The 24400-nt window shown below is 51.8% G+C and overlaps 1 protein-coding gene across 6 annotated transcripts in view; it reads right to left on the bottom strand.

Annotated features, from left to right (window-relative positions):
- The window catches only part of CLEC16A (C-type lectin domain containing 16A), a 234658-nt gene that overhangs the window by 102876 nt on the left and 107382 nt on the right, over positions 1–24400 (bottom strand). For 4 of the 6 annotated variants that reach the window (XM_070779669.1, XM_070779667.1, XM_070779668.1 and 1 more), the window contains exons 17-19: positions 23160–23288; positions 18069–18104; positions 15016–15136 (exon numbers count right to left, since the gene is read on the bottom strand). In XM_070779669.1, the coding sequence (XP_070635770.1) occupies positions 15016–15136; positions 18069–18104; positions 23160–23288 (286 nt within the window). The remainder of the gene's footprint in view (positions 1–15015; positions 15137–18068; positions 18105–23159; positions 23289–24400) is intronic. The other 2 variants (XM_019987685.2, XM_019987686.2) reach the window with 1 other exon arrangement.

Genomic DNA, 24400 nt, shown 5'->3' with positions numbered 1-24400 from the left:
TTAGTCAAGGACTAACATTCTACCACAGACCATTTAATCACCAGAACCCTCTAATTCTTTCCTGGAGAAAAGTAGAAAAGTCCTTCTCAAAACCAAATGGGGACTTTTGATTAAAATTCCTCCTGGCCAAAATGGGCTGGAGAAAACCGGCACTTTCAGTGGGGCTGTCCTAGACGAAACGATGTATGAGAAGAAGCCACGAGGACCCTGTGGCTTGAGGATCCGAGGGAGTGGTGCCGAGCGTGTGTGCGTGTGTGAGGTGGTCTAGGATTGAGGGGGTCAGATGGCCGCAGAGGATGACACTGGAGCCTTTTAGGTCAAAAAGGAGAGTCTGGGGGACAAGGGGGTCTGAGCTGCCTGGGAGAACACCCACCATTGGAAAAGCCTCAGCAGCGAGAATCTCGAGGAAGGATGGAGAAGACAGGCAGGAAAGGCAGGAAGGGGCGGGTACCGGAACCCCAGGGAGGCGACCTGGGGACATCCGTGGACAGAGACCCTGGGGACGGTGGCAGGAAGCAGGCAGGTGTAGAGAGTCGAGTCTTCACCTGTCCCACCAGAGTGGGGCCCTGCTGGCATGCCTCGGGCCTGCGTGGGGCTGACGGGTCAGGAAGACGTGGTGGGGGGCGGGGTCTGGTCACATGACCCAGGAGCACCCCAGGGGTGGCTGTCCCGAGCTGGGGCAGGGTGTCACGTGGGGCCCCGTCTGCTGCCAATCTCCACATCCCAGCCGTGATAAGGAGAATAATGGCCTCCAGAGATGTTGCATGCTTGACTCCCTGGAACCTGTGGAGGTTTCTTACCAAAGGGATGTCCCAGATGTGATTAAATTACAGAATCTGAGATGAGGAGATGATCTGGGTGAGCCCTGTCTAATAAGAAGAGGCTTTTGAAAGTGCCGGAGGGAGGCAGACGGGGAGGTGAGAGGAATGTGATAACAGAATGCTTCAACCCACCACAGCTGGGCTGAGGATGGAGGGGGGCCGGGAGCCAAGAGTGCAGGCTGGAAAAAGGCAAGGGAAGGACTCTGCCCTAGAGCACCCAGAAAGGAAAGCAGGCCAGTGATTTTAGCCCAGGGAGACTTCTGACCTACAGAACAGTGAGATGATAAATGTCTGTGTCTTTTCAAATCACTAAGTTTGAAGTCATTGGGCTATAGCAGCCACAGGAAACACACATATCACCCCACGTTCTAGACACAGGGTATGACCAGGTTGCCACACCACCCACACGTCTTCACTTAGGATACCCCCGCCTGGAACGTTCTCACCCAGCTTGGCTGCCTGCTGGACGCCCACTCAGAACTCCACTCAGCTCAATGGCTGGGGCTCTCAGAAGCAAGGCCTGTCCCTGTTCAGCCCTACTAAGAGCCAAGGCCACTGCTCCCTGCAGTTTCCATCGCAGCACCCATATCCACCTGCTGCTGTAAGTCCTCCCAGGATGTCCCCGGCTGCCTGGAGGGAGGGCTGTGTTAGATTCTTCCTCACGTTTCTAGCACCCAGACAGGGCCCACCACTCTATAAATGATGGACGCGATCGTGGTAGGTGAATGGAGGCAGGCTCTTTGCCCAGAGGCAAGAGTACATATTCTGGGGTCTGAATCCTGTGGGTGTGTCCTGGCTCCCCCACTTCCTGGCAGAGTAAGACCCTGGGCAGGTTATTCTACCTTCTGTGCTTGGGCTTCTTCGTCCATAAGACGGAGATAATAACAAGACCTACATGGCCAGGCTGTGAGGATTACTTTGGTTAACCCGTTTCAAATACAACATCGCCTGGCTCGAGGAAAAGGACCAACAGGTGGTGCTTATTATCATTCCTGTGGGATCCAGGAAGGGAAAGGCAGAAGCCGGGGGCCAGGGAGACCCCAGGGAGTGGCATCAAGGCTGACAAAATCTAGTCTAGAACCTTCCCGAGACACTGCCTGGCACTCACGCCTCCACACCCAGCCTCCTCCATGTGAGTCTGGTGTCAGGGCTCACTGGGCTGAAGGCGGCGGGAGGGAAGGGGGCCTGGCGTGGAACGGAGAAGGCTGTAGATTATTGTCAGTTTCACTGCTCTGGAGAATGTTACCCACCACCGGGAGGGAGGCGCATTTTTATGAGGCACTAGTTACAGGCTAAAGGTTAACTGGAGTTATTTAAATGACATGCCTATTTCCTGGCTTTGCATAGCTCTGGAAAACCCCAACTGCACTCAGAAAAAAACGGAGAGCATGTTATAAAATTCAAAGGCCTGGGTATGGGTGACGAAACAGATGAATGCAAAAGATAATCTGGATTTGCCAAGGTGAAAACCAGGAAGCTGCGTGGGGGCTTTTCTGTATGAGGATTTGGCAGGGAGAGGAAGGTCTACTTCACCTTGACCTTGGTATTAAAAAAAACCCCCAAAACCAAAAATAAAACCGGTGGCCCTGAGCAGACCAAGGGAGGAAGGAAGGGAAGATGGGATGACAACGTCTAGCTCTCAGTTATAAGCAAGACGGTTTAAATGTGGGGAGACCTGGAAAAGCAGGCTCAGCCCACTGGTTCCTGAGCCTCCTGGTCTGGCTGTCTGCTCCCGAGGCATTTTTACGACTGTGCCTGAAGCCAAGCAGGCTGGTTCCAGGCCTGGTGCTAGTTCAGGACAACTGGAGAGTTTGGAACGGGCTGGGGTTCAGTGCTGCAGAGACGGCTGGGGCGGCGAGGGTACAACCTTGCCCAGCCTGCAGGAACCAGGTAGAGTGGCAGGGCTGGGCTGGTGTGGTGGTCAGGGAGGCGTCACAGGTGCTTCCTCTCCCCAACAAGGTGTCCCAGGCTGGAGAGGAGAAGTGATCTGTCTGTCTTCATCTAAGGCAGAAGCACACCGCCTGCACGATTAACTTGCAAAAAACTCAACTGCATTCAGGAAGGGACTAGGGAGAGAAATGTTTAGCTGCTGCGACTGCTCTGGCTGCCACCCGACGGAGGGAGGTGGCAAGTGGGACTCGATGCCTCCCTCGAGGGCCCTCAGGCTCTCCTGCCTCTGCCCGAAGGGCCCTGCCCTGTAGATGCTCCCAGGTAAAGACATTTCTCCTTTTTCCTCCAGTGCTCAATTTCAGGTCAATTTCAGCCCTGGAGTGAAGACCAGCTGAGTTGGCTCAAAGAGAGACATGACTCTCCTACGTGGCACCTTCCCAAGGGGTCTGTAAGGGTGACTTGCATGGCACAAAGTCTCCACCTGAGAAGTGGACTGCAGAGCCTAGAGAGAGACACGGCTGCTGCGTCAGGCCACAAAGCCAGCCTCCCTGGTGACGTCCGGTTGACGAGGAGGTGGGCAGGGAGAGCTCCGAGAGGGAACCAGAATTCATGGACAGCAGCAGAGCAGAGACTACGCGTGGAGTTCCAGAAACTTCCTCATTCTGTCCGACCCATGGGTTTGCAACATTGGCTGCACAATGGAATCCTCCAGGGAGCGCCGACAACCAGAGAGGCTGGGGCCCATCCTCCAAACAAGTGAATCAGAACCTTCTAGGGTAGCGCCTGGGCACAGAGCATTTTTGAAACCCCTAAAGTGATGAGACAGTGGCAGAAGATGAGATGGTTGGATGGCATCACTGATTCAATGGACATGAATGTGGGCAAATTCTGGGAAACAGTAAGGGACAGGGAGGTCTGACGTGCTGCAGTCCGTGGGGTTGCAGAGTCAGACGTGACTCAGCAACTGAACAACAAAATGGTGATTCTAAGGCACATGGAAGGTTCGGACACAGGGAGCTCTGGAGAGACCATCAGCCCCGCCCCCATCCCGTCCTGCGGCGTGAGCAGGTCTGGGGATATGTAGCTGCACGCATGGCAGCATGGCAAGCCAATTTTCACTTCCATCTCTAGGCAGGTCAAAGTGGAAATGACAAATTTAAGTGTTTAAATGTCCCAAGATCAGTACCCTGTACACTTCTTGAAAGCTCAGCAAAGCAAACTACATTTGACATTCACTGCAAAAATCAGCATGGATGGCCTGCTGTGCCGAGAACATGGCGCCCTCCTCATGGGATCCCTGCTGTCTCCAATCAGGACTTCCTCGGGGGTCAGAGTCAGTGGTCTAGTCTACGTTATTCCAGGTGCTCCCTGTGCTCGGCTTCAACCCTTCCTTAGGGCTCTAGGTGACCGACCAGCTCCCCAGTGCTTCTGCCGCATCCGAACGGAGCATCAGTAAGAGGGAAGGTGATGGTCCCTTTGCTCCCATCCCCGGTCTTCTCCCTGGGACCGGGGTGGGCTGGAGGCTGAGCACTGGCTGAAAGCAGAGCAGCGTGAGCAGCAGGACAAGTGCCGGGGATGGGGGCACTGGGGGCCGGGGCAGGGGCCTGGGGAGAGGACAGCTCAGAGCAGGTGCCTGCTCCTGTCGTGGACCTCTGGTAAAGGTCACACGCAGTCTGTCACTGCTTCAGTCTCCCCAGAGATTTGTTTTGAGATTTGTTCTGTGGTTAATCAGAAAGCAGGCCCAGAAGCCAACCCTCTGCTCCGGAGGCCTGAGCAATCACTGGATCTTGCCTCGTCCCCAGGCTGCCAGCCGAGTGGGGTGGCGGAGGTGGGCGGGGAAACTGCTGGCTTCGGGGTGAGGAGCCCCGTGTAGGCAGAGCCCCAGACAGCCTCAGCGAGTGGGCTGCTGCGAGGGATGTCTTGAAACTCAACGTTAACCCTCAACCCGGCTACCCCACGAATTTCTGTTTCCTCTGGCAGCTCACTGCTGCCACCCCCTCCAGCAGCCAGAGGTGAAGAAGTGATCAAGGAGGCTGGCTTCAGCACCCGGAGCGGGACTCGCCCCTGAACCTTGTGACCTGGAGGAGCACAGCAGGGGCGGGGGCCCAGGCAGGCCTCCGGAGGGCTCTGACAGCCACCTGATTTATGGAGGAGAGCAGAGACAAGCAGTGAAGAAGCTGCACGCCAGTCACGGGGTGGCTTCCAGAGTCCAGGTCAGGGTGGAGGTGCTGGAGGTGCTGAGTGGGAGTAAGATGCTGGATCCATCTGATGCCTGAACTGGCTGAACCTGCAGAGCTTGGTTACAGGGATGCGAGGAGTCAGAATTCTCCAAGGCTTTGGGCCCAAGTGAACACAAGGCCCACACTTCTGTTTAGTGACAGGGAGCGCCGGTCAAGCGAGAGGGGCTGCTCTGTTGGGCCCCCTGACGTCTCGAGGCACTGTGTCAGCATGGTGGGGGCGTCTTCCCTGGAGGTACAGAGATCTGAGGTTGGGGGGCACGGCTGTGTCAGAGCGTGACAGTGCTGGAGCCGGGACCCCCGCTGCCACCTGGGTGCCGTCCACGGTCCTGGCTGCCCTGAGATGCAGTTGCATCCACTTCCCAAGGGTGTTGACATGCCGCAGAAGATGTTCCTGGAGCAAATCTAACCCACAGGTCCCCTGAGATCAGAGAAATCAAAACCGTGGCCCCATTTTCAAATGCCTGGCAAGGACTGGGATTTGGGCTGGCGGGGGTGGGGGGGGTGGTGGAAATACTTAAAAGTGGAACGTGTCTTCAGTGGAAATGATCATTTTACTAGGCAAGGAAGGAGAAAGCTCAAAAGCCAGTCTCTACACTCAAACGCCTTATCTCCTCCAAGGCACAGGATGCAATCGAGAAATTCTGCCTTGCAGAGAGAAAAATAATCATTTTTGTCTTTTTCGGAACTGTCTAGGACTACTTTTAATACATAACCCACAACAGAGGGCATAGCCATTAGGTGACCTTGTGATTTCAGCAGAACATGTCTCTCTAATGTAGCTCGATTATGATTGTAAGTTTATAAAAACAGGGAAAGATTACAGGAATATACATTAAACCACATCAATGAGTGCTACTGAGAAAAAAAAAAAGTCCAGTAGACAGGTACCAATCAAATAATCAATATGTAGGAAACAGCTACATCACCCTGCTTTAAGAGAACCAAATAATGTTGCAATTGGATTTGCTTTAAAATTTTCCACTTGAACAAAACTGACAGCTGTATTATAATCACATTTCCAGTCACTTTATAAGACACAAATTTCATTTCTCCATATTTCTACTTCATTTCTGAAAAGGGGCCAGCAACGTTATTCATCAGGCACATGGAGAGGCAGCCTAATTCATGGGGCAGGGGGAAAACGCTGTTAATTCCATGTTTTCCATTTCCCGAGAGAATTGGTGGTTTAACTCAAACATGATTTTTTTCTGATCAGTCTAGTTCAGGGTTCTAGTTTCAAACAAGGGTAGGGGGAAAAAAGCAGCATTTTAGTCCTTAGGTAAAATGACTTGAGATTGTTGAAATTAGGACTATCTACATTTTTAGAAAACACCAGGGTGGATTTAAGATTCTTGGTATATTCTTCATATGAAAAAGTCTGTTATGAAAACCTGGCTATTCAAATATCATAGTAACAATAAACAAACATTCTTTTAATTCACAATCCAACTGTCTCAAATTACTCAGGACAGTTTTTAGAAATGCCACTTTTGTATTAATGAAAGTGCCTTAAACGTTTATGCAGAAGGGAACCCACTCTAGTATTCTTGCCTGGAAAATCACAGGGACAGAGGAGTCTGGTCAGCTACGGTCCATGGGCTTGCGAGGAGTTGGACCTGGCTGAGTGACTTTGCACGCTAAAGTTTTAGTCAGTTCAGCCCAACAAGCCTCCTTGGAGCGCCTCCCACGTGATAGGTCCTGTTACCAGGGACAGAAAAACAAAGCACCAAGTGCACACTTGAGGTGTGCCTGGGGAGGGGCGAGGAGGAAGGAGGCTGGGAGGACAAGTCTGGCAAAGGCCCAGCGGTGGGGAATGGCCAGAGTGCTGTGTCTAGGAACCAGTGAGCAGCACCACAGCCAGGTGGGCTCAGAAGCAGGGAGACACAAGGCAGAGGAGGAGGCCCAGGAGCTCTGACATCTAAAGCGGGGAAGGGATGTATGAAATGGACACAGGTGGGCTAGACTTGCCTTTCGGAGGCCAGCCACACAGCAGATGGACCAGAGTGGGACAAGGCCCTGGGCTGGGACCCCCGCATGGAAGACACTGGGTGCAGAGCGTCTGGGCTGGGGAGGGGGCAGAGCTGCAGGGGGGATGGCTGCTGACCCCCAGACCCTGGGGTTGGAGTAGGGTCAGGAGTGGTTCCAAGTCAACAGCTGGCAATGAGAAGAGACCCAGCATGGACCGTATTCCCTTTAAAGATAAAACACAGAGGCAGAGTACAGGCTGAAGAACCACAAAATCACACTCGCCTGAGATAGGACTTCCAAAGCCGAATCCATACTCGCCTCTCGGGTTTCATGATAACATTAGTCCTCTCCAGTGTCAGTACTGAACAAACCACTTCTCTGGGGCTCCGGGCCTGAAAATGCTTGAACTAAATTGCCCTGGAGGAGCCATCAGGGTCTGAATCAAGCCTCTTTTACAGGTTTCAGTTCTTCTCCAATCAGCTGGCACCCACTTTCCTGAAAAGTCATTTTTTCCAAGAAACTTATCTAATTAACAGGGCTTTGCTGTTGGCTCAGACGGTAAAGAGTCTGCCTGCAATGTGAGATACCCAAGTTCGATCCCTGGGTTGGGAAGATCCCCTGTAGAAGGAGATGGCAACCCACCCCGGTATTCTTGCCTAGAAAATCTCATGGATGGAGCAGCCTGGCAGGCTACAGTCCATGGGGTTGCAAAGAGTCAGACACAACTGAGAGACTTCACTTTCTTTCTTTCTATCTAATTAACAGGCCCATGTGGACTCCTCCACTTCTCAGTGTATCCCCTGGACAGAAACAGTCAAGGTTTCGCTTTGTCAGAGCTCCTCTGGAGCACCACCTAGTTCAGAAAATTGTTTTGTGCCCAACGTGCAGTTCGGATGAAGAACACTAATGACTATTTCCACCAGGACAGTGTTCACATGTGGTGGAAGACGCTGAGCACTTCTGATGGACTCACTATCAACAGAACAGTTCAACCAGGCAGTATCATCTCCCCATCTTCAGAGATCGGGAGAAAGGTTCAGAAAGGTTAACTAGTTTGCTCAAGGTCACAAAGCCAGGATTCAAACCCAGAGCCCCTAATCCTAAACAAAAGCAAAAACATCACTTTGCCAACAAAGGTCTGTATAGTCAGAGCTATGGTTTTTCCAGCAGTCATGTATGGGTGTGAGAGTTGGAGCATAAAGAAGGCTGAGTGCCTAAGAATTGATGCTTTCAAACTGTGGTGCTGGAGAAGACTCTTGAGACTCCCTTGGACAGCAAGGAATCAAACCAGTCAACCCTAAAGGAAATCAACCCTGAATATTCATCGGAAGGACTGATGCTGAAGCTGAAGCTCCAATACTTTGACCACCTGATGTGAAGAGCCAATTCATTGGAAAAAACCCTGATGCTGGGAAAGACTGAGGGAAGGAGGACAAGGGGGTCGACAGGGGATGAGATGGTTGGATGGCATCACTGACTCAATGGATGAATTTGAGCAAACTCTGGGAGATAGTGAAGGACAGGGAAGCCTGGTGTGCTACAGTCCATGGGGTTGCAAAGAGTCGGACACGACTTGGTGACTTAACAACAACAACACTCCTCATTAATTAAATGTTGATTTTCAAGGATTTGACCTGTTTCTTTCCACTTCATTAAGTTTTTATTTTGAGAAAGTTTCAACTGTCAAAATAAGCCCACACGGGCCCTTGACCTAGATTCACCAGTGGTTAATATTTAGTGGCATTTGCCTCTTCTCTCACTATACCCACACACTCACATATTTTTATTTTCTGAATCATTCCAAAGTGACAAGCAACACAGCACTTTACCCCTGAGCTCCTCGGTCTGTACTTCCTAAGAACAAGGACGCTCTCCCACAGAACCACAATGCCATCATCACGCCCAAGAAAGGTAATACTGACCTTGATTACATTATCCAATCACAGGCTACATGCAAATTTTTTCCAATTCAACCCCCAAAAGCCCCCTAAATCTATTCTGTTTTTATTCCTCAATCCAGGATCCAATCTCAGGGGACAGCTGCCAGGTCTCTTCCGTTTTGATAATCTAAAATCTAGAACTGGTCCCTGGCTTTCACTGTTCCGTTCAGTTTTGCCCAACACTTCTCCCACTTACGAAAAGTTCAAATCGAGGATCTTGTAGAATAGCCTGCATTCTGGGTTTGTTTTTCACAGTCTCTATTATTTATGCTCTTTTCTCATTCGCGCCAAGATGGGGCACATGATGAAGACTGGGCCATCAGCATAATACGGCAACATAGAGGGTTTTCCAGAAGGGACAAAATCTCAAAACTAGCCCTGGCCTTGCGAGAGAAGCAAATCAATAAGCTCACATTTTCATGGACTTACAATCCAACCACATAACTTGCTTAGGGAGCTTCACGGTACTCTTGCTGGAAACGACTCTTTAGGCATTTAGATGAGCACCGCTGGAGAGGTCCACTTTGTCTAAAAGCTCTTGCGTGCAAGGGTGCTGGGATGAAGCACAGAAAGTGTTAAAACTGGGGAAACGGGAATATATTACATTCCTATTCATTAACAAACAAAGGATAACGAATAGGGGGGGGGCTTGGTCCAGGGCTCAAAGGCAGATGGAGAATTCAGAGTATGGATGCAACATGTGGGAGTCGTGGGCCTTGTAAGCACCCACAGATGTGCTTGTTCCGGGGGTGTGAGTGGTCTGCAGGTTGTGGGGGGCGCACAGCCAGACCACAGGCCTGTGGTAGAAGCATGCCTGATGTGTCTGAAGAACAGCAAGGACACAGAGAGAGCTCGGAGTATTGGGTGACGCCCAGCCTCATGGGCCCCTGTAAATATCTCTCCTCCTGGTCAGAGTAGGATGGAAGCCACTTTGAGGAGGCCTTTGAGGAGGACAGGGTCTGACTTATTTTTTAAGAGGATGACATTGGACACCATGTCGAGAATAAACCATATGGGACGAGGCAGAAGCTGGGGACTGGTTGAGGTTTCTGCAACGGTGCAGGTGAAAAGATGATGGCAGGGCAAGCCGGGTGCTAAGGAGTGGAGCTGGGAGAGATGGCCAGATCGATCTGGAAGGAATTGCCTAGGTGTGGTGACCAGCGGGATGCTGAGTTTGAGAGGAAGAGGGGAGTCAAGAAAGAGCCTCAGTTTTTTGCCCCCAAGATGGAGCAGCCTGCTGCCAACAGGGAGATGTGTGGGCTGCGTCCCCACGCCCTGCTCCCCACTGTCACTGGCTCCGGGGCCAATGCTGCAACCTAACTGGCCTCCCTGAAGTTGTGCTAGGCATTGTTCCAGGCACATCACATGTATTAACTCACTGCCTCCTCCCAGCAACTCCCATTTACACACGAGGAAACCGAAGCACCAAGAGATTACGTTACTCATTGAAGGACACACGCTGGCAGGTGGCAAGGGGCCGAGCTAGGATTTCTCCCAGCACAGCCTGGCTCCCAAGCCTAGGCTCAGAGCCACGAGGCTACGTGGCCTCTCCAGCCCCTGGACATGGCTCATGGGCCTGTGCGGGCACTGTGTGACCCGGCAGTTCCTGTCCCAGAAGTGCACAATCAGGGTAGCTGTCCTCACGGATGCCCTTTGCTGACTCCCCCTTGCACTGGAGTTGAGATCTTGTTCATCTCAGCTCCTCTCTCCCCTGCTCCTCACCTGCCAGCCACACGGGCCTGTGACACACCAAGCCCATTCTCACCTTCCACCTCCCCCTTCCCAAACTGGCAGGCCTCATCTCTGCATTTTCTTATGGAATATTCTGGCTCCCCCGGCACATGCTTCTCCAGAGGCGCTTCTCTCAGCAGCCTCTGAGGCCTTTTCTCTGATTGTTCTCTAGCCCTGGACCCCATTCCTCATCTCCACAGAGCCACCTCCATCGACCCGCGATTGTGCAGTTAGCTTTTACTCCCTTACCTGTTTGTGGTCCCTTCCCTGCCCCCAGCTGGAAGCACCACAGAGCAGAGGTCAAGTCTGGCTTTATTAGTTGACTATCACTTCCCAGACCTCAGCACTGTGCCTGGCATACAGCAGGTGCTCAATTCATACAGCTGAATTAATGGACGGGCTTCACTGAATGCATTTTAAAAATCAGGATACAAGACTAGGTGGGTGCTGCACATGGCATGGCTACAACTATGTCAATTTCAAGGGCCCCTGTGGACGTTGCCTGAAGATGGCTGGCATCTCCTGAGGGTGTCCAGATGACAGAGGAATTCCCCCTGCTGTCGTCGCGGCCCACGTTATCTGGTCGCAGGCAGACAGGCAGGAACCTGGTTCTCCTCTGCTTGAGTTCAGGGCATCAGTCGGCCCAGTGGTGCCTGTGCAGGAGCGCTTGCCTAGCGGCCTAGACGCAGCACAGGGTCCTTCATCTGTTCCCACACAGTCTTTTTTATTTAAGTCTTTATTGAATTTACTACAATATTACTTCTGTTTTGTGATTTCCGGTTTTTTGGCCACAAGGCATGTGGGATCTTAACTACCCAACCAAGGATCGAACCTGTACCCTCTGCACTGGAAGGCCAAAGTCTTTACCACTGGACCACCAGGAAGTGGTGGTCCTTCTTACCCCTCCCTCACCCCCAAATGATGCCATCCCATAAGTGATGAACTGGTTTAAATATTTTGGGAGGCACTCCCCAAAATGTTGTTGAAGCAGAAAATGCTAAGGCAGGGTGCCCCCCAGTATGAGTTCTGTGCCGGTTGCTCACTGGCTCTCAGTCACTGAGAACCTAGTGCGTGCCAAGCCAGGCGCCGCATGCTTCATGAACGTGATTTCATTTGATCTTCAACAGCTCTCCTGGCAAAGTCCAGTCCGGCGAGCAGTAAGACCCTGAGTGAGGTCACAAAGCTGCTTACTTTCAGCTACAGCAGGGGCTGCAAACTCAAGCGTCAATGGGGCCACGCTGGCAGAACACAGGGGAACCCAGGCTGCATCTCCAGCTCCACCTAGCGCAGTGAGGGGGCCGGGAAGCTCCCCTTTTGCAATGGTGGCAACCAGTTTAATCAAGAAGAGAAGCCCAGTCCTTATCTGTTACAGATGAGTATTTATAGACGCAGTCCCATTTGCTTTAATACACAGGGGGTGGGGGGTGGTGGTTAAAAGAGAAATGGCGGGGCCGAGGAAATGAGGCTCCACAAAAGGATAAGAACTATTGAAGCTGAAGGCTGGGCGCATGGAGACTCACAGTCTTATTCCCTCTAAAATCTAATCTCTTTTATCTAGTCAAGTCTACTCTAGTCTTCCCTTCCCACTGCCCTTCTGTTTCTCTTTCCCTCCCTCCCCTCCTTCCCTCATGGCTGCCAGTCTGTGACTCTGCCCCACGCCGCACTCCTCTCCAGTGAAAACAAAACAGGCTTTCAGTACAGTTCACTTTTTTCCAAAGGGGTGACAGCCTCTTTGATGCTCTCCGTGAGAAGCTACCTTGGCAGAGCTCGCCTGCCACACCTGGCACTGCTGGTCAGTGGATGTACGGGACGGCTTCTGAATGCGCTGATGCTGGGGTTTCTTATCGAGGTGTGACAGATTTAGTAAATACACTTAAAGCCAACTCTTCCTGCTGCATTCCTTTAAACCCATTTAAGCAGTTGGCCAACCCCAAAAACTCCTCCCTGAGTCAGCTTCCTCAAGCTTCAGGGAGACAAAACATGACCTCCTAAGAAGCAAGCCCAGTCTCCGAAATTTAGCAAATCTGAATGCCCCCACCTATACTAGGATGCTTCCGACCTTTAGTATACACAGAAGGCATTTGGTGAAATGCAAAGCATTGCTAATTTTTCCCCAATGGAAAGTGAGAAGCTCTAGCATTTAAGAATAATCACACACACAAAAAGTCAACACATGCATATCTTACTCTCATACCATATGCTCATAAAATCCATAATTCATAGTATTCTCTGGCCCGCACCCTCTTTAGCAAAGACATAATTTGCAATCATGCTGGGTAAAGACAGACAGCCATTACTTTCTTAATGGCCAACTACCCAAAAAGGCTCAGTTAAGTGATCTCAACTAGCAATCTAATCAATTAAAATTGATAAGTGAAATACTTTTAACCTTTGTTTCAGCAGGCCATTCCTAGTGGGAGGAGGCAGGGTACGTGAATTCCCAGCATAAAATTTAATTCCATTTCACGGATGCAAACATTCTTGCTGCTCTGATGGAGAGGCCCCGTTAAAGCAAACTGTTTTTCTCTCTTTCCTTGAATCCAATCAGAGAAAGATGGGTTTATGGGTCTCTCCAGCCTATGCCATCAATTTAAACCTTTACAGAAATCCCCGTGGCCATATTTCAAGGAGGAAAGGGCCACAGAAGATGGGTATAGAGCACAGAGGGGATGCAGTTTCCTTGCTCTTCCGAGAGAAAAGAAATAAAGGAGCATAAACAAAATGGAGACAAGACAAAGGAATCAGACAACCAGGCAAAAGCCATAATAATCATTTACAGAGAACCTTCCACATGTCAGGCAGTGTGCTCTTTGTATGCATCACTGGATGTGATTATCAGGCAATACTGACTCCATTTTCCTGAGCACAGTTATGTGTGAGGCACTAGACTTGGTCATCTTATGTTTCATATTACACTTCACTCAAGTCTCAAAACAGCCCTGTAACATAATGAAGATCATCCCCATTTTCCAGGCAAGGAAACAAAAGTCATGGTGGTTTCAATCACTTGCTTGAGAGAATACAGAGCTGGGCAGGGGCCTCTGGCTCAAAAGATACAAACCCTCCTTGGTCTGCATCATAACTGCAGGCCACACAACTGAATAGTTTTTGTCAAGACTCATTCCACTGTACACTAAAACTCGGTGAACTTTACTGGATGCAAGCTGTATTTCAATAAAGTTGATTTAAAACAAGGGCTCTCTCTCTCATCGTCCACTACAAAGTGGCTACCTGCCGTTTCTGCCTCTCCAGCTTCCAGCTCGTCTTTTCAAGTTTCTTTAGGGGCCCCCTCCTTCCTCAGCCCCAGGCGATGGGGTTCAAAAGGAGCAGGTCCCACCTTCCCAGCATCACAGCTAAGCATGTGATCTTGACCTAACCAATCAGTGAATCACATTCTGCTGATCACTGACTGGGTCAGGAACGGTCATGTGACTCAAGCTGGGCCAATGAGAGCATTGCCCTGGACTTCTATATAAGTTATAGGGAAAGAGAAGCTCTGTTTTTGTCAGGGCTGCTTAGCCAGTTCAGCAGATCTTAGAGGTGCTGATGGCCATCTTGTCACTATTTGGTGAGAGCTTTCTGGGGGATGGAGCCAGAACAGAGGAAAGAAAAGCTGAGAGAAGGAAGGTGGCGGTTTCCTGATGATATTGCTTGAGTACCTAGATCAAGCCATGCCTGAAAGAAGATCTAGCTTTTTACACTGATATCAGTGAATCTGCCTTTCTTTTTCCTTAAGTTAGTTTAAGTTGGCCTTTCTATTTCTCATAACCAAAGAATCCTAATATATCAAAATGTTACAGCAAATAACAGGAAAAAGAGAGTTATATGAATGGGAGAAGGGTTACAGGAACACAACTAGGCTTTATATTCTGTCCCCTTTAAATCTCAGTCTCACACTGAAGAGGAGAGCGCTGAGGCACTGGTTGGATGCTCAGGCTTTCAGGCTCAGCACATGGTTCTTGGGCCTCCAAAGCCTTCATCTTTACCTAAATGCTGGTGGCTTGTGTTTTTTAAAACATTCCGTTTTTTAAGCAGCCAGGATCCTTTAGTCATTAAAATCATACAGACCACCTTTAACACACACAACCAACCTCCTGGTGCTGCTATGACTATATGGAGGGCAGGGATCCCAGAGCTGTGCCCACGCCTGCTTGAGACCCCAGTCACCATGCAGAGATATTTCAGCAAAACAGCTGCGCAGCTCCCCTTGGTCTCCAGAAAGCAGGGCCCACAGACTGACTCCAAGTGTCCAGAATCTAGGGCCCCTTTTCCGAAAGTTTTGTGTAACATGCACGCTCTGTAAGTTCACGGTGATGGATCAACCCCAGTACGACATGCAGGTCACCCACGAGCCTCCCAGTGATGCGAGAGCCAGCCTGGCGGTGTCCCCCCACCCCCAACAGTGACTCAAGATGACCAACTCACTCAGGTCAAGGACGTCATCCGTTTTGATCAGGTCTTCCTCCCGCGTCAGTGGCAGCTGGGTCTCGGGCTCCCCCTGCAGTTGCAGGGACAGGGCACGGAGCATGAAAAACACCCGGATGGCCTGGACCAACAGTTCGGAGAGCAGAGAAGAGTGAAGTCATTTTGGTGAGAAGCTCCGTATGGAGAAATCACACAATGACTCTAGATTTAAAACGAACAAGACAAAGCTCACCTCTTTCAGCATCATGGTTCTGATGCTTTCAGAGCCAAGATTTACAATAAAAAAAAGTCAAGGAGGCAGCCTTGTGCCATTACCCACAGGCTCAGGTTGGGGCCACTGTACCTCGCTGAGCACCTGTTGTTTGCCAGGACCCTCCTTCTAGGGTCACGTGACCCTCGTGGCAGCCCCGCTCGGCACTTGAGGCTCGAGACCCATGGAGGCCACGTGATCTGGCCCAAGCTCACACCTAGGGAGGGCCAGAACCAGGTCTCTTCTAACTAAACCAGCCCAAAATCTGAAAATCCAAACCATGAGGGTTTCAAGGTCCCACCAACTGAATGTGGGGGCAGGAGAGACAGAAGGTAAGATGCGGGCAGGGTTTGGAGCCCGCCAGACTGCACAGCCCTTCACCTGGAGCTCTGGCCCTGTGGCCTTCCAACAGAGGCTGTGCCCTCTCAGGGCAGAGGACCTGGCACCTGGCAGGTATGCAGTGATGTCAGTGCCCCGGGAGCCCTCAGGTCTCAGCCGGGACAGAGGTGGGGATGGAGGGGGCCCCATCAGCACAGGTTCCCGGCCCATCAAGGAAGAGTCTTGGCGGACCCCAGGGTGAGCAGGCATTTCCAGAGAGTGGGAACAAAGCTGAACCCCAGGCTGGAAGCCTGGGAAGCTTGTGCAGCCTCCTCCCAGTGGTCAGTCTGCCCTGGAGGTAACTCCCCGTGAGTCCCAGGCTCGGCTGACTTGCCTACCAACCAGAGGCCAGGAAGTGGAGTGGCAGCAACGGGGCCCGTGGCCTCCAGGCCACTTGCCCTGATTGAGGGAAACAGCCCCGAGTCAGGTATGGAAGGTCTGCGCTGGACTCCTAGCTCCACCATGCTGGGCAAGGCCCCCAGCCCCACGAGTATCAGTTTTCTCCTGTGTGAGATGGGGGTGGGAGTCTCTACTGCGTGGGGCTGCGGGGAGCCTCTGAGATGATAGTGGGGCAGGCAGCAGGCAGCACAGGGTCCGTAAAGGGGTGGCCACGCCTCACTCCTGCCACTGAACCGCTCAGCACGAGGAGGCCATGGGGACAAACCACCGTCGCCACTGGTGAGCCATACAGCCTCTTTCGGGTCCCCGTGTTTCCAGTTCTGAGGCTGCAGGCCTGCGCACTGAGATGGGAGGTGTCCATAGTATGACAAGGTGCTTCCCAAAACAAGGGGCGGAGGAAACAGATGACTGTCCACAAAGAGCCAGCCCTGCACCGACTTTTGCTGACCCAGGCAACGAGGATGCCTGCGGACACCTCTGAACCCTAACCTCGACTTGGTCCAGAACTGCCAGGAGATCTTGGGCCAATTACTTAATGTCCCGATGCAGAAACCTGGACGAACAGTCCTGTTTCCTGGGCCTATTCTGGCGTCAGGTATTCCTTAGTCAACCAGAAGCACTAGAGAAACATAAACTTTCATATGATAAAGTTGGTGGTTGTGGGGGCATGAGTGTATTATTCGATTGTTCTAAACATTTCTGTCTGCGTGCTTCTGTTGTTTTATTTTTTGGCCATGCCATGTGGTATGTGGGATCTTAAGTTTCCTGACCAGGGATCGAACCCCAGCCTGCTGTGTTGCAAGCTTGGAGCCTTAACCATTGGACTACCAGGGAATTTCCTGTTCTGAAAGTTTTGAAGAGCAGTCTTCATAAAAAAAAATCTGTAATAATCAGCAGATGTCTCTCTACAAACACAGTGTGAGAAGCCCGGGCTCATGAATGTGAGGGCAGATTCCCACAGGGCCAAGTACTCCACCTGGGTGAAAGCGGGGCTCCCATGGGCATCTACAGGGTTTGGTGGGCCATGTTGGCCAGCCCCAGAACTCCAAGAATCCACAAGAGAAAGGTGAGATACCGGGATTAAAGGTCATCTGATCATCTTACTGTCTCCCTAAACCACCACCACTCTCTCTGCATACCCCTTGCCTGCCAGGTACGGGTTGGGGTTGCATTGTGTCACGCATTCGAGCCTTTTAACCACCCTGAGTGGTTCCCATTTTATAGACAGGAAACCGAAGCCTAGAGACGTCAGGCAGACAGCCCAAGGTGATTCACCTAATAACTGACTCCAAAGACTGTGTCCTTCCAACCACATGCCTTCGCCTTCAACAAAGTGAAGCATTAGGACCCACGCTTTTATTGAATGTTTTTCTTGACTTTGCTGAATTAATGTGCAAACTGAAATGTATTACTGAAAACGAAAAGAGTATTCTTATTCTTTCGGATGCTTCCATAGAAAGATTGACTCAGGAAGAATGGATTAGATTTGGAAAGGCGTGTCAGCTGACCAAATTTAAATATTAAGAGAATCGGGCATGTTCAGGGTGGTATGGCCGTAGACAAGCTTAACTATAAAGAAGAGACCTTTCCAGTTTGCTTCCATGCAGTGGGGAGCAAGCAGAGCCCCACGAGTGGGGCAGCGGATGGCTTCCAATCAGACAGACCTTTAGTCCAACCTGAGTCAGGTGATCCCCCAGGCCTGGGCTGGAGCTCTGGAAAAAGGGTTCCCACCACCCCAGATCATGGGGCCACCCTGAAGATGCAAGGAGATAGTACAAAGACCACCCTGAGCCCCAGGGCCGGACCTGGAACAAACACTCAGCCTGAGCCCTCTCCCCTGCCACCTTGGCTGCACGTGCAAGCTGATGAGCTCAAGTGACAGTCACTCAGGCCAGGAGCCCACCGAGGCCATGGAAGCCAGTCATTCTTAAAAGAGTGCTGAAGCGCTTTAGAGTAAGCACAGCCCCTTGGGAAAGCAATTGGCAACACTGACAGAGTCACCAAAAAAAAAAAAAAATGTTCATACCCTTTGAACCAGAAATTCCACTTCTGGGAACTTATCCTAAAGAAATAAGCCAAAAGAAAGGAATCACTGTATTCGTCAAGCTGCTTATTACAATTTAGCTGAAAATAATGTAATACTGGGAGTAACCAAAATGTCCATCAGCAGGAAAACGCCTAAGGAAATTATGGCAAAAGTCACCAGATAAACTTTTATGCAGGAGTAGGAAATTAAGACTTATTAAAACTGTATCACCGTATGAAAAACTTCTTGCTCACAATGGAAAGAGAAAGGCAGCAAGGATGAAAGCGAGTCTACGGCCCGCGCCCCCTGCAACCGTGAAAAGACGTGTCTGCAGACAAAGCTGGGAGGAGACACACGAAGTCTGCGTTGTTTGTTTAGGGTGATGAAATCTCCGGAAATTCTTTCATCCTACTTTTGAAACTCTGTGAGATGTTATTGTATTTTCTTTAATGCACAATATACATCCAGAGAGTAAAAGCAAAATATCCTATTTCTTCAAAGTCAATAGCGATAAACACAAAAACTGTTTGCAGTTTTATGAGGGAACAGGGACACAGAACTGGAGGGACAAAAACAACTTCATGCAAATATCTTGATTTCATAATGGCTTCCATGGTTACTCCATAAAGACGGCTAGTGGCTTAAATTCAGATTCTGGTATTCATCAGAGTCCTCTCCTCAACTCTCTTTTCTCTGGTGTTAAGCATCAGTAGGTTTTGACTGTTAAAAAACTCGATTTCTTTCCCACTCCACCACTCTTCAGCACCTCACCGCTGCTCTCTCCCATCTGCTCTCGGCAAGAGCTGAGAGGCAGCACACGGGAGGAACCTGGGACTCAGAGAAGCTAAGTAACGTGCTCAGGGTCACACAGCTGAAGGTGGGATGCTGCCTCAGCCGGTGTGGCTTGTGTGCCTGTGCTCCTTCTTAACTGCTTCTCTCGACTGCCCTTCCACGTGGGGTGGGTCCAGCTCAAGTCCAGGTTCCTCCTGCATGTTCTCGTCAGACCCCAGGGGTCCCTGTGACCACATGTCAACATGAATCTCCCTTCTCAGCCGCAATCACTCAGTGGCACTCTTGCTATTTTGGTCTTATTTTGCATTATTTATTTTCTTTCTATTCTTGCTTCTTGCCCAGTGCCTAGAAAAGGCTTGACAGATATGTCGAATGAAAGAATAAACAGTGTAATTTGCAAAAGGCAAGGGGGAAAAAATGGCTTCATTGTCAGATGCTTCCCTGCGGCCTGCAGGGCCCTGGCCCTCCTCTACTGTCCGCTTCATTCGCTTTGTTCCAGTCACCCCCCACCTCGGACACTCTTTACTCTTCCTCATCTCGGGCCTTTGCACTCTCTGCTCCCTCTGTCTGGAAAGGGTCTCCTTCATGTCTTTGCCTGGCTGGCTCCTCCTCACTCCCCAGGTCTCTGCTCAGACGTCACCTCTGCCAGGCAGCTTCTGCTGGTCACTCAGGCTAACGCAGTGCCCCCTCTGTCCTTCAGAGCCCTCACAGCAGCCTGGTTTCGCCCCTGAGCGTAAGCTTTGCCTCTCTGCAGGCCGGGGAACGCCCAGGGGCAGGCCGCCTTTCCGCTCACTCCTGCACCCTCGGGGCAGCACTTGGCACATAGTAGGAGTCCAGTGGCTCTTTGATGAATGTACAAAGGAATGATTCACCACGAAGGGTGGTTTGAACTTCTCTGACAAGTCCTTAAGGAAAATAAAGGGTGGTATTTCTGAAAAGCGTCAGCCTCCTAAAAGTTAGAAATGCCTACACTTGGCAGGGGGAAAAAAAAAGAAGGAAAACCTCTGAATCCAACAGGACGAAATGGAATGTTCTCTGGATACGAGCAAAGGACTTGAAATAAACCGCATAAGTCTTCAATTGCTTGCTAAACCATACACTTCCTCTAGCTCACATTCAGAGCGCACCGCTGTGTTCTGCTGTCTGAAATGGGCCTACGGGCTAAGCTGCAGGAGGAGTCCAGACAGCTGCCTGGCATCAGGGGCTGGGCTGAGGTGAGAGGTCGAAATTCCCCTTCAAAAGTGGATCCTGGAAATCAGAGGGAAACTTCTGGGGCCCATGGCTCTGCGTTGAGGTGGCCAGCCCTCTTATCTCATCCTGCCACCTTCATCCTGGCTCTAAACCCAGGGACACCAGACTTGAGAGCTGCCTTTATAAACCCGTTGGACAGACAAAGGTCACATGAGAGACCGCAGGGGCTCTGGTGCTTCCGTTGGCAGTGTGAGCCCTGCAGCCCATCTGGGGCAAGGGATGGGGGCAGCAGAGTCCTGGGATCTTGAGGATGAGGGAGGAAGACCCCCACCCTCAGGCACCACCACTGGCCTTATGCTTCTGCCTTTCGCGGGGTCCTCCCGAGGACCCTGGCAGGGCAGGCAGCGGTGGCTGCTGGCTGGGTGAGGAGACAGCAGCTCAGAAGAAGCAGGAACCGCGAAGCCCAAGCAGCCCCGCCCTCTGCTGTAGGCCTCAGCCTGGAATTTCTCCCATGGACCAGCAGCATCCGCCCAGGCCAGCAGGACAAGATGCCAGGGACCAGCCAACCAAGCCGAGGCCTTCGCTGTGCTCCCAGGGCTCTGAGACATGCCCCCTGCAAACCCTCCAGCGCCACCACTTCCCACACAGCCGGCCCCACGGGGGCTCCAGAAATGGTCTACAACTCTCTGTGCATCCCAACCCTCCCGCCGCGGTGCCCAGCCCATCCCCCACAGGCCCAGCTCAAGGAGCAGCTCTCTGTGCTGCTTGCCTCCCTCCCCAGGTAGGATTAGGGGCCTTGTGCTCCTGGAGAAATAGCCCTGGCCCACGGATGTGTGTCTTTCACTTTCCACTTTCATGCATTGGAGAAGGAAATGGCAACCCACTCCAGTGTTCTTGCCTGGAGAATCCCAGGGATGAGGGAGCCTGGTTGGCTGCCACCTATGGGGTTGCACAGAGTCGGACACGACTGAAGCGACTTAGCAGCAGCAGCATGGATGTGTGCAGGCTTCCCAGGTGGCGCTAGTGGTAAGGAACTCGCCTGCCAAATCAAGACATAAAAGATGTGGGTTTGATCCCTGGGTTGGGAAGATCCCCTGGAGGAGGGCATGGCAAACCACTCCAGTATCGTTGCCTGGAGAATCCCATGGACAGAGGACGCTGGTGGGCTACAGTCCACAGTGTCGCAAAGAGTCAGACATGTCTGAAGGGACTTAGCATGCATGGATTGGGGCTGCTTTTCCCATCCTTGCCCTTTTAAGTCTTTTCCTTGAGGACTGGGGCTGTGTTTCCTGGTGTCCAGCACTGAGTAGGACTAATAAATACAATGAAGGCAGCAGTGGGAGGCAGGGGGTCAGAATGGCCACACTGCCTGGGTTGAATCCTGGCTCTGCGACTTACCAGCTGGAGGACCCTGAGCAAATCACTCGACCTCTTCGTGCCCCAGTTTACTCCTCTGTAAGATGGGGATAATACTAGTGCCAACCTCCTAGGGTGGCTGTAGAAATATGTGAGGAAATTCTTAAGAAGAACTAATATGAATGATCCACTTTGTCACAAAGGCTATGTGCTCATATAACTGTTAAGAAAACCTGACGGACTATGGACCAAAAGGAAGGCAGGATGTGACCCGGAGCAGCAGATCCCGCATTCACAGCCTCTGGACCTTCTAGTTCAGGGGCCAAGGAGAACTGGGACGGGGTCCTCTCTGGCCTGGAGACATAAGAGCTGGACTGGGCATGTGTCTTTGCCATTATCCTGCTGGGGAGCATCTCTGAGACCAACCAAAGGTCAGGGTGAGTGTACCCACTCCATAAGGAGTACAGAAGTGACACCCATTTGTTGGAACCAGTCTCCCCGTAAAAGCCAACACCACGGATGTCCAGTGCAAACGCTGCCACCCACAAACAACCGTGTGCCTGGCCACGGGGCCTGCACACCTGTCTGGGAGCACGAGGGAGCCAGGCATCACTGGCTCAGAGAGAGTGAGCCCTGCGGAGAGGGCGGTGGGTCTGGGCAGACAGCAAGGAATGCAGACTGACTTTAGTCACAGGTCCAACTTCCTCTGTGCCCCAGCCCTGCCCTGCCAGGCTTGCAAGGCAAACTCTGAGGTGGGTCCAGTGAGTCAATCCCGCTTCTCAAAAAGGTCACAATACTTCCTCCACTCTGGGTACACTTGGATTATCTCAGAGAAAGGCTTGGCCTGATAACAGGAGCAATGAGGGCAATGGATTCCTCTAATTTATCCACACCTCCACATCTCCAGGGAATGATTTTCTAGGAAAGGGTTATGGTGCTTTCTAAGAAAGAAACTGTGATCTGACCAGGAAGATAAAGTACCCTGAACAGCCCCGCGAGACAGCTGCAGAAAAAAAGTGCTGATAACGGAAGTGCACACGGCAGCTGGGTTCTGAGAACTAACCTCTTCACACACCTCTCCCGCAGGCCCCAAAATAATCACAACGGCATTTGTGTGTGTCTTGCCCCAAGATCCCTCAGATACCTTAACGCCACGCCATCTACAGGGGTCCTGGCCTCTCAGGGTTGATTCTGCAGCAGCCTCACCTGCTCTGCATCACCATGCTCCTTCAAAGGAGCCCGGCCCTGCTTCCTCTCTCAGAGCTCTGGGGCTGGGCCGGCTTCGCTCAGTGAAGGCAGCCTGCCTGCCACCAACAGCTTTCAGTCTCTGCTGTAACAAACGGCAGGGACTTCCCTGGTGGTCCAGTGGTTAAGAATCTGCCTTCCACTGCAGGGGACCTGGGTTTGATCCCTGGTCAGGGAACTAAGATCCCACCCGCCGTACAGCAACTCAGCCCATGTGCCGCAACAACTGAATCTTCTAGCCACAACCAGAGAGAAGCCCACGGAGTGCTACAAAGACCTGGCACAGCCAAAATTAAAAAACAAACGCCCAGACAAAAGGCAGTGCTCATGGGAAAGCTAGGCCCTTGTGGATGGTGGGGGCGTGGGGCTGGGGGTTGCTCTCTGGCTCTCTGAGAGCGAGCTAGAAGGTGGGTCTGGATGTGGTCAGAGACCCTTCCTCTCCTGTCCTAGGGGTGCTTCCTGGTGAACGGCTGCCCAGAATAGAGGCCAAGGCCAATGCCCACTCACCCGCCGGGTCTTTTCCACGTCACCACATGGCAGTCGCTTCACAAAGTCGATGCCAGTCAGCGGCGTGCCTGTCGGGGGCAGCAGGATGGAGGCGTCCATCATGAGATATTCCACGTTCATGGGCTTCATCTGGAAGACAGATGGTGAAGGGAGGCTCGCTGAAGGGAGGAAGGGGCCGGGGCAGGCGACACGGGCCTCTCACCTCCACGTGCTCGTATTCAAAGGAGCATCAGCCCCGACGCAGCCTGAGGTGAAGCCTCGAGGCAGCCAGATGGGAGAGATGTGCCTTTCTGTTTTCTAAGCTGCAGATTTTCACGCACGTGCAGTGACAGCTCAGACACCTTGGAGAAGCTGCTGCCCTGCTGTGAACAGCTCTGCTTTCTCACCCCGAGTTCCCCTCCCCTTAGCAGGGAGACAGGCCTCAGGAAGGAGGCCTGCCCCTTTGTGGCGGTCCCCTTAGGGTAGTCTGCCTGCGGTGCGGGGCCTGACTGCCACCCGCCTGCTGCCCTGGCGCTTCTAGCTGTGATGGCAGCAGGTGGAGTGGCACAACTTCCGTTCAGGGAGTTCTGAGTGCGGGCAGGCGGGGAGCTAAAGGCTCTGCATGTCATCTCCTGTCCAGCAGGGAGATTCCCGAACTTGGCTCAGGGAAGCTGAGGAGCGGCTGCGGGCCCACATGGCTGGCTGGTGGCAGAACCAAGACACGGACTCAGGCCTGGCTCCAGACACACTATGACCCATAATGTGGTTATGACCCACACAGAACCAGCATTCCCACTTCCCTCCTCTTCCCTGAACTTCTTACCTGGGGGAACAGAACCAAGTCACTTATTAAGCACCTACTACACACCAGGCCCCTGCAGGGCTCACCCTCTCCTGTGTGGCTGTCCTATACTACAGAGGGGACCACTGAGTTCAAATGGAGGGCACATGCCCACAACCACAGGGCCAGCCGGGGGCAGAGGTGTCTGCCTCCTTCCACGGTGCTTCCAGGAAGCCTTCTCTGATTACCAAGACACATGCTAACATCACCTCCCCTCCTGGAACTTTGCTGCATAAGTGAAAGCATTAATTACTCAGTCATGTCTGATTCTTTGCAACCCCATGGACTATAACCCATCAGACTCCTCTGTCCATTTCCCAGGCAAGAATACTGGAGTGGGTTGCCATTCCCTTCTCTAGGAAATCTTCTCGACCCAGGGATCTAACCGGTGTCTCCTGCTCTGCAGGTGTATTCTGTCTGC

Source organism: Bos indicus, chromosome 25, assembly GCF_029378745.1.
Source record: "Bos indicus isolate NIAB-ARS_2022 breed Sahiwal x Tharparkar chromosome 25, NIAB-ARS_B.indTharparkar_mat_pri_1.0, whole genome shotgun sequence".
NCBI classification, from domain to species: Eukaryota; Metazoa; Chordata; class Mammalia; order Artiodactyla; family Bovidae; genus Bos; species Bos indicus.
Note: the sequence above shows the minus strand (reverse complement) of the source record. Positions and strands in the feature narration are given on the sequence as shown.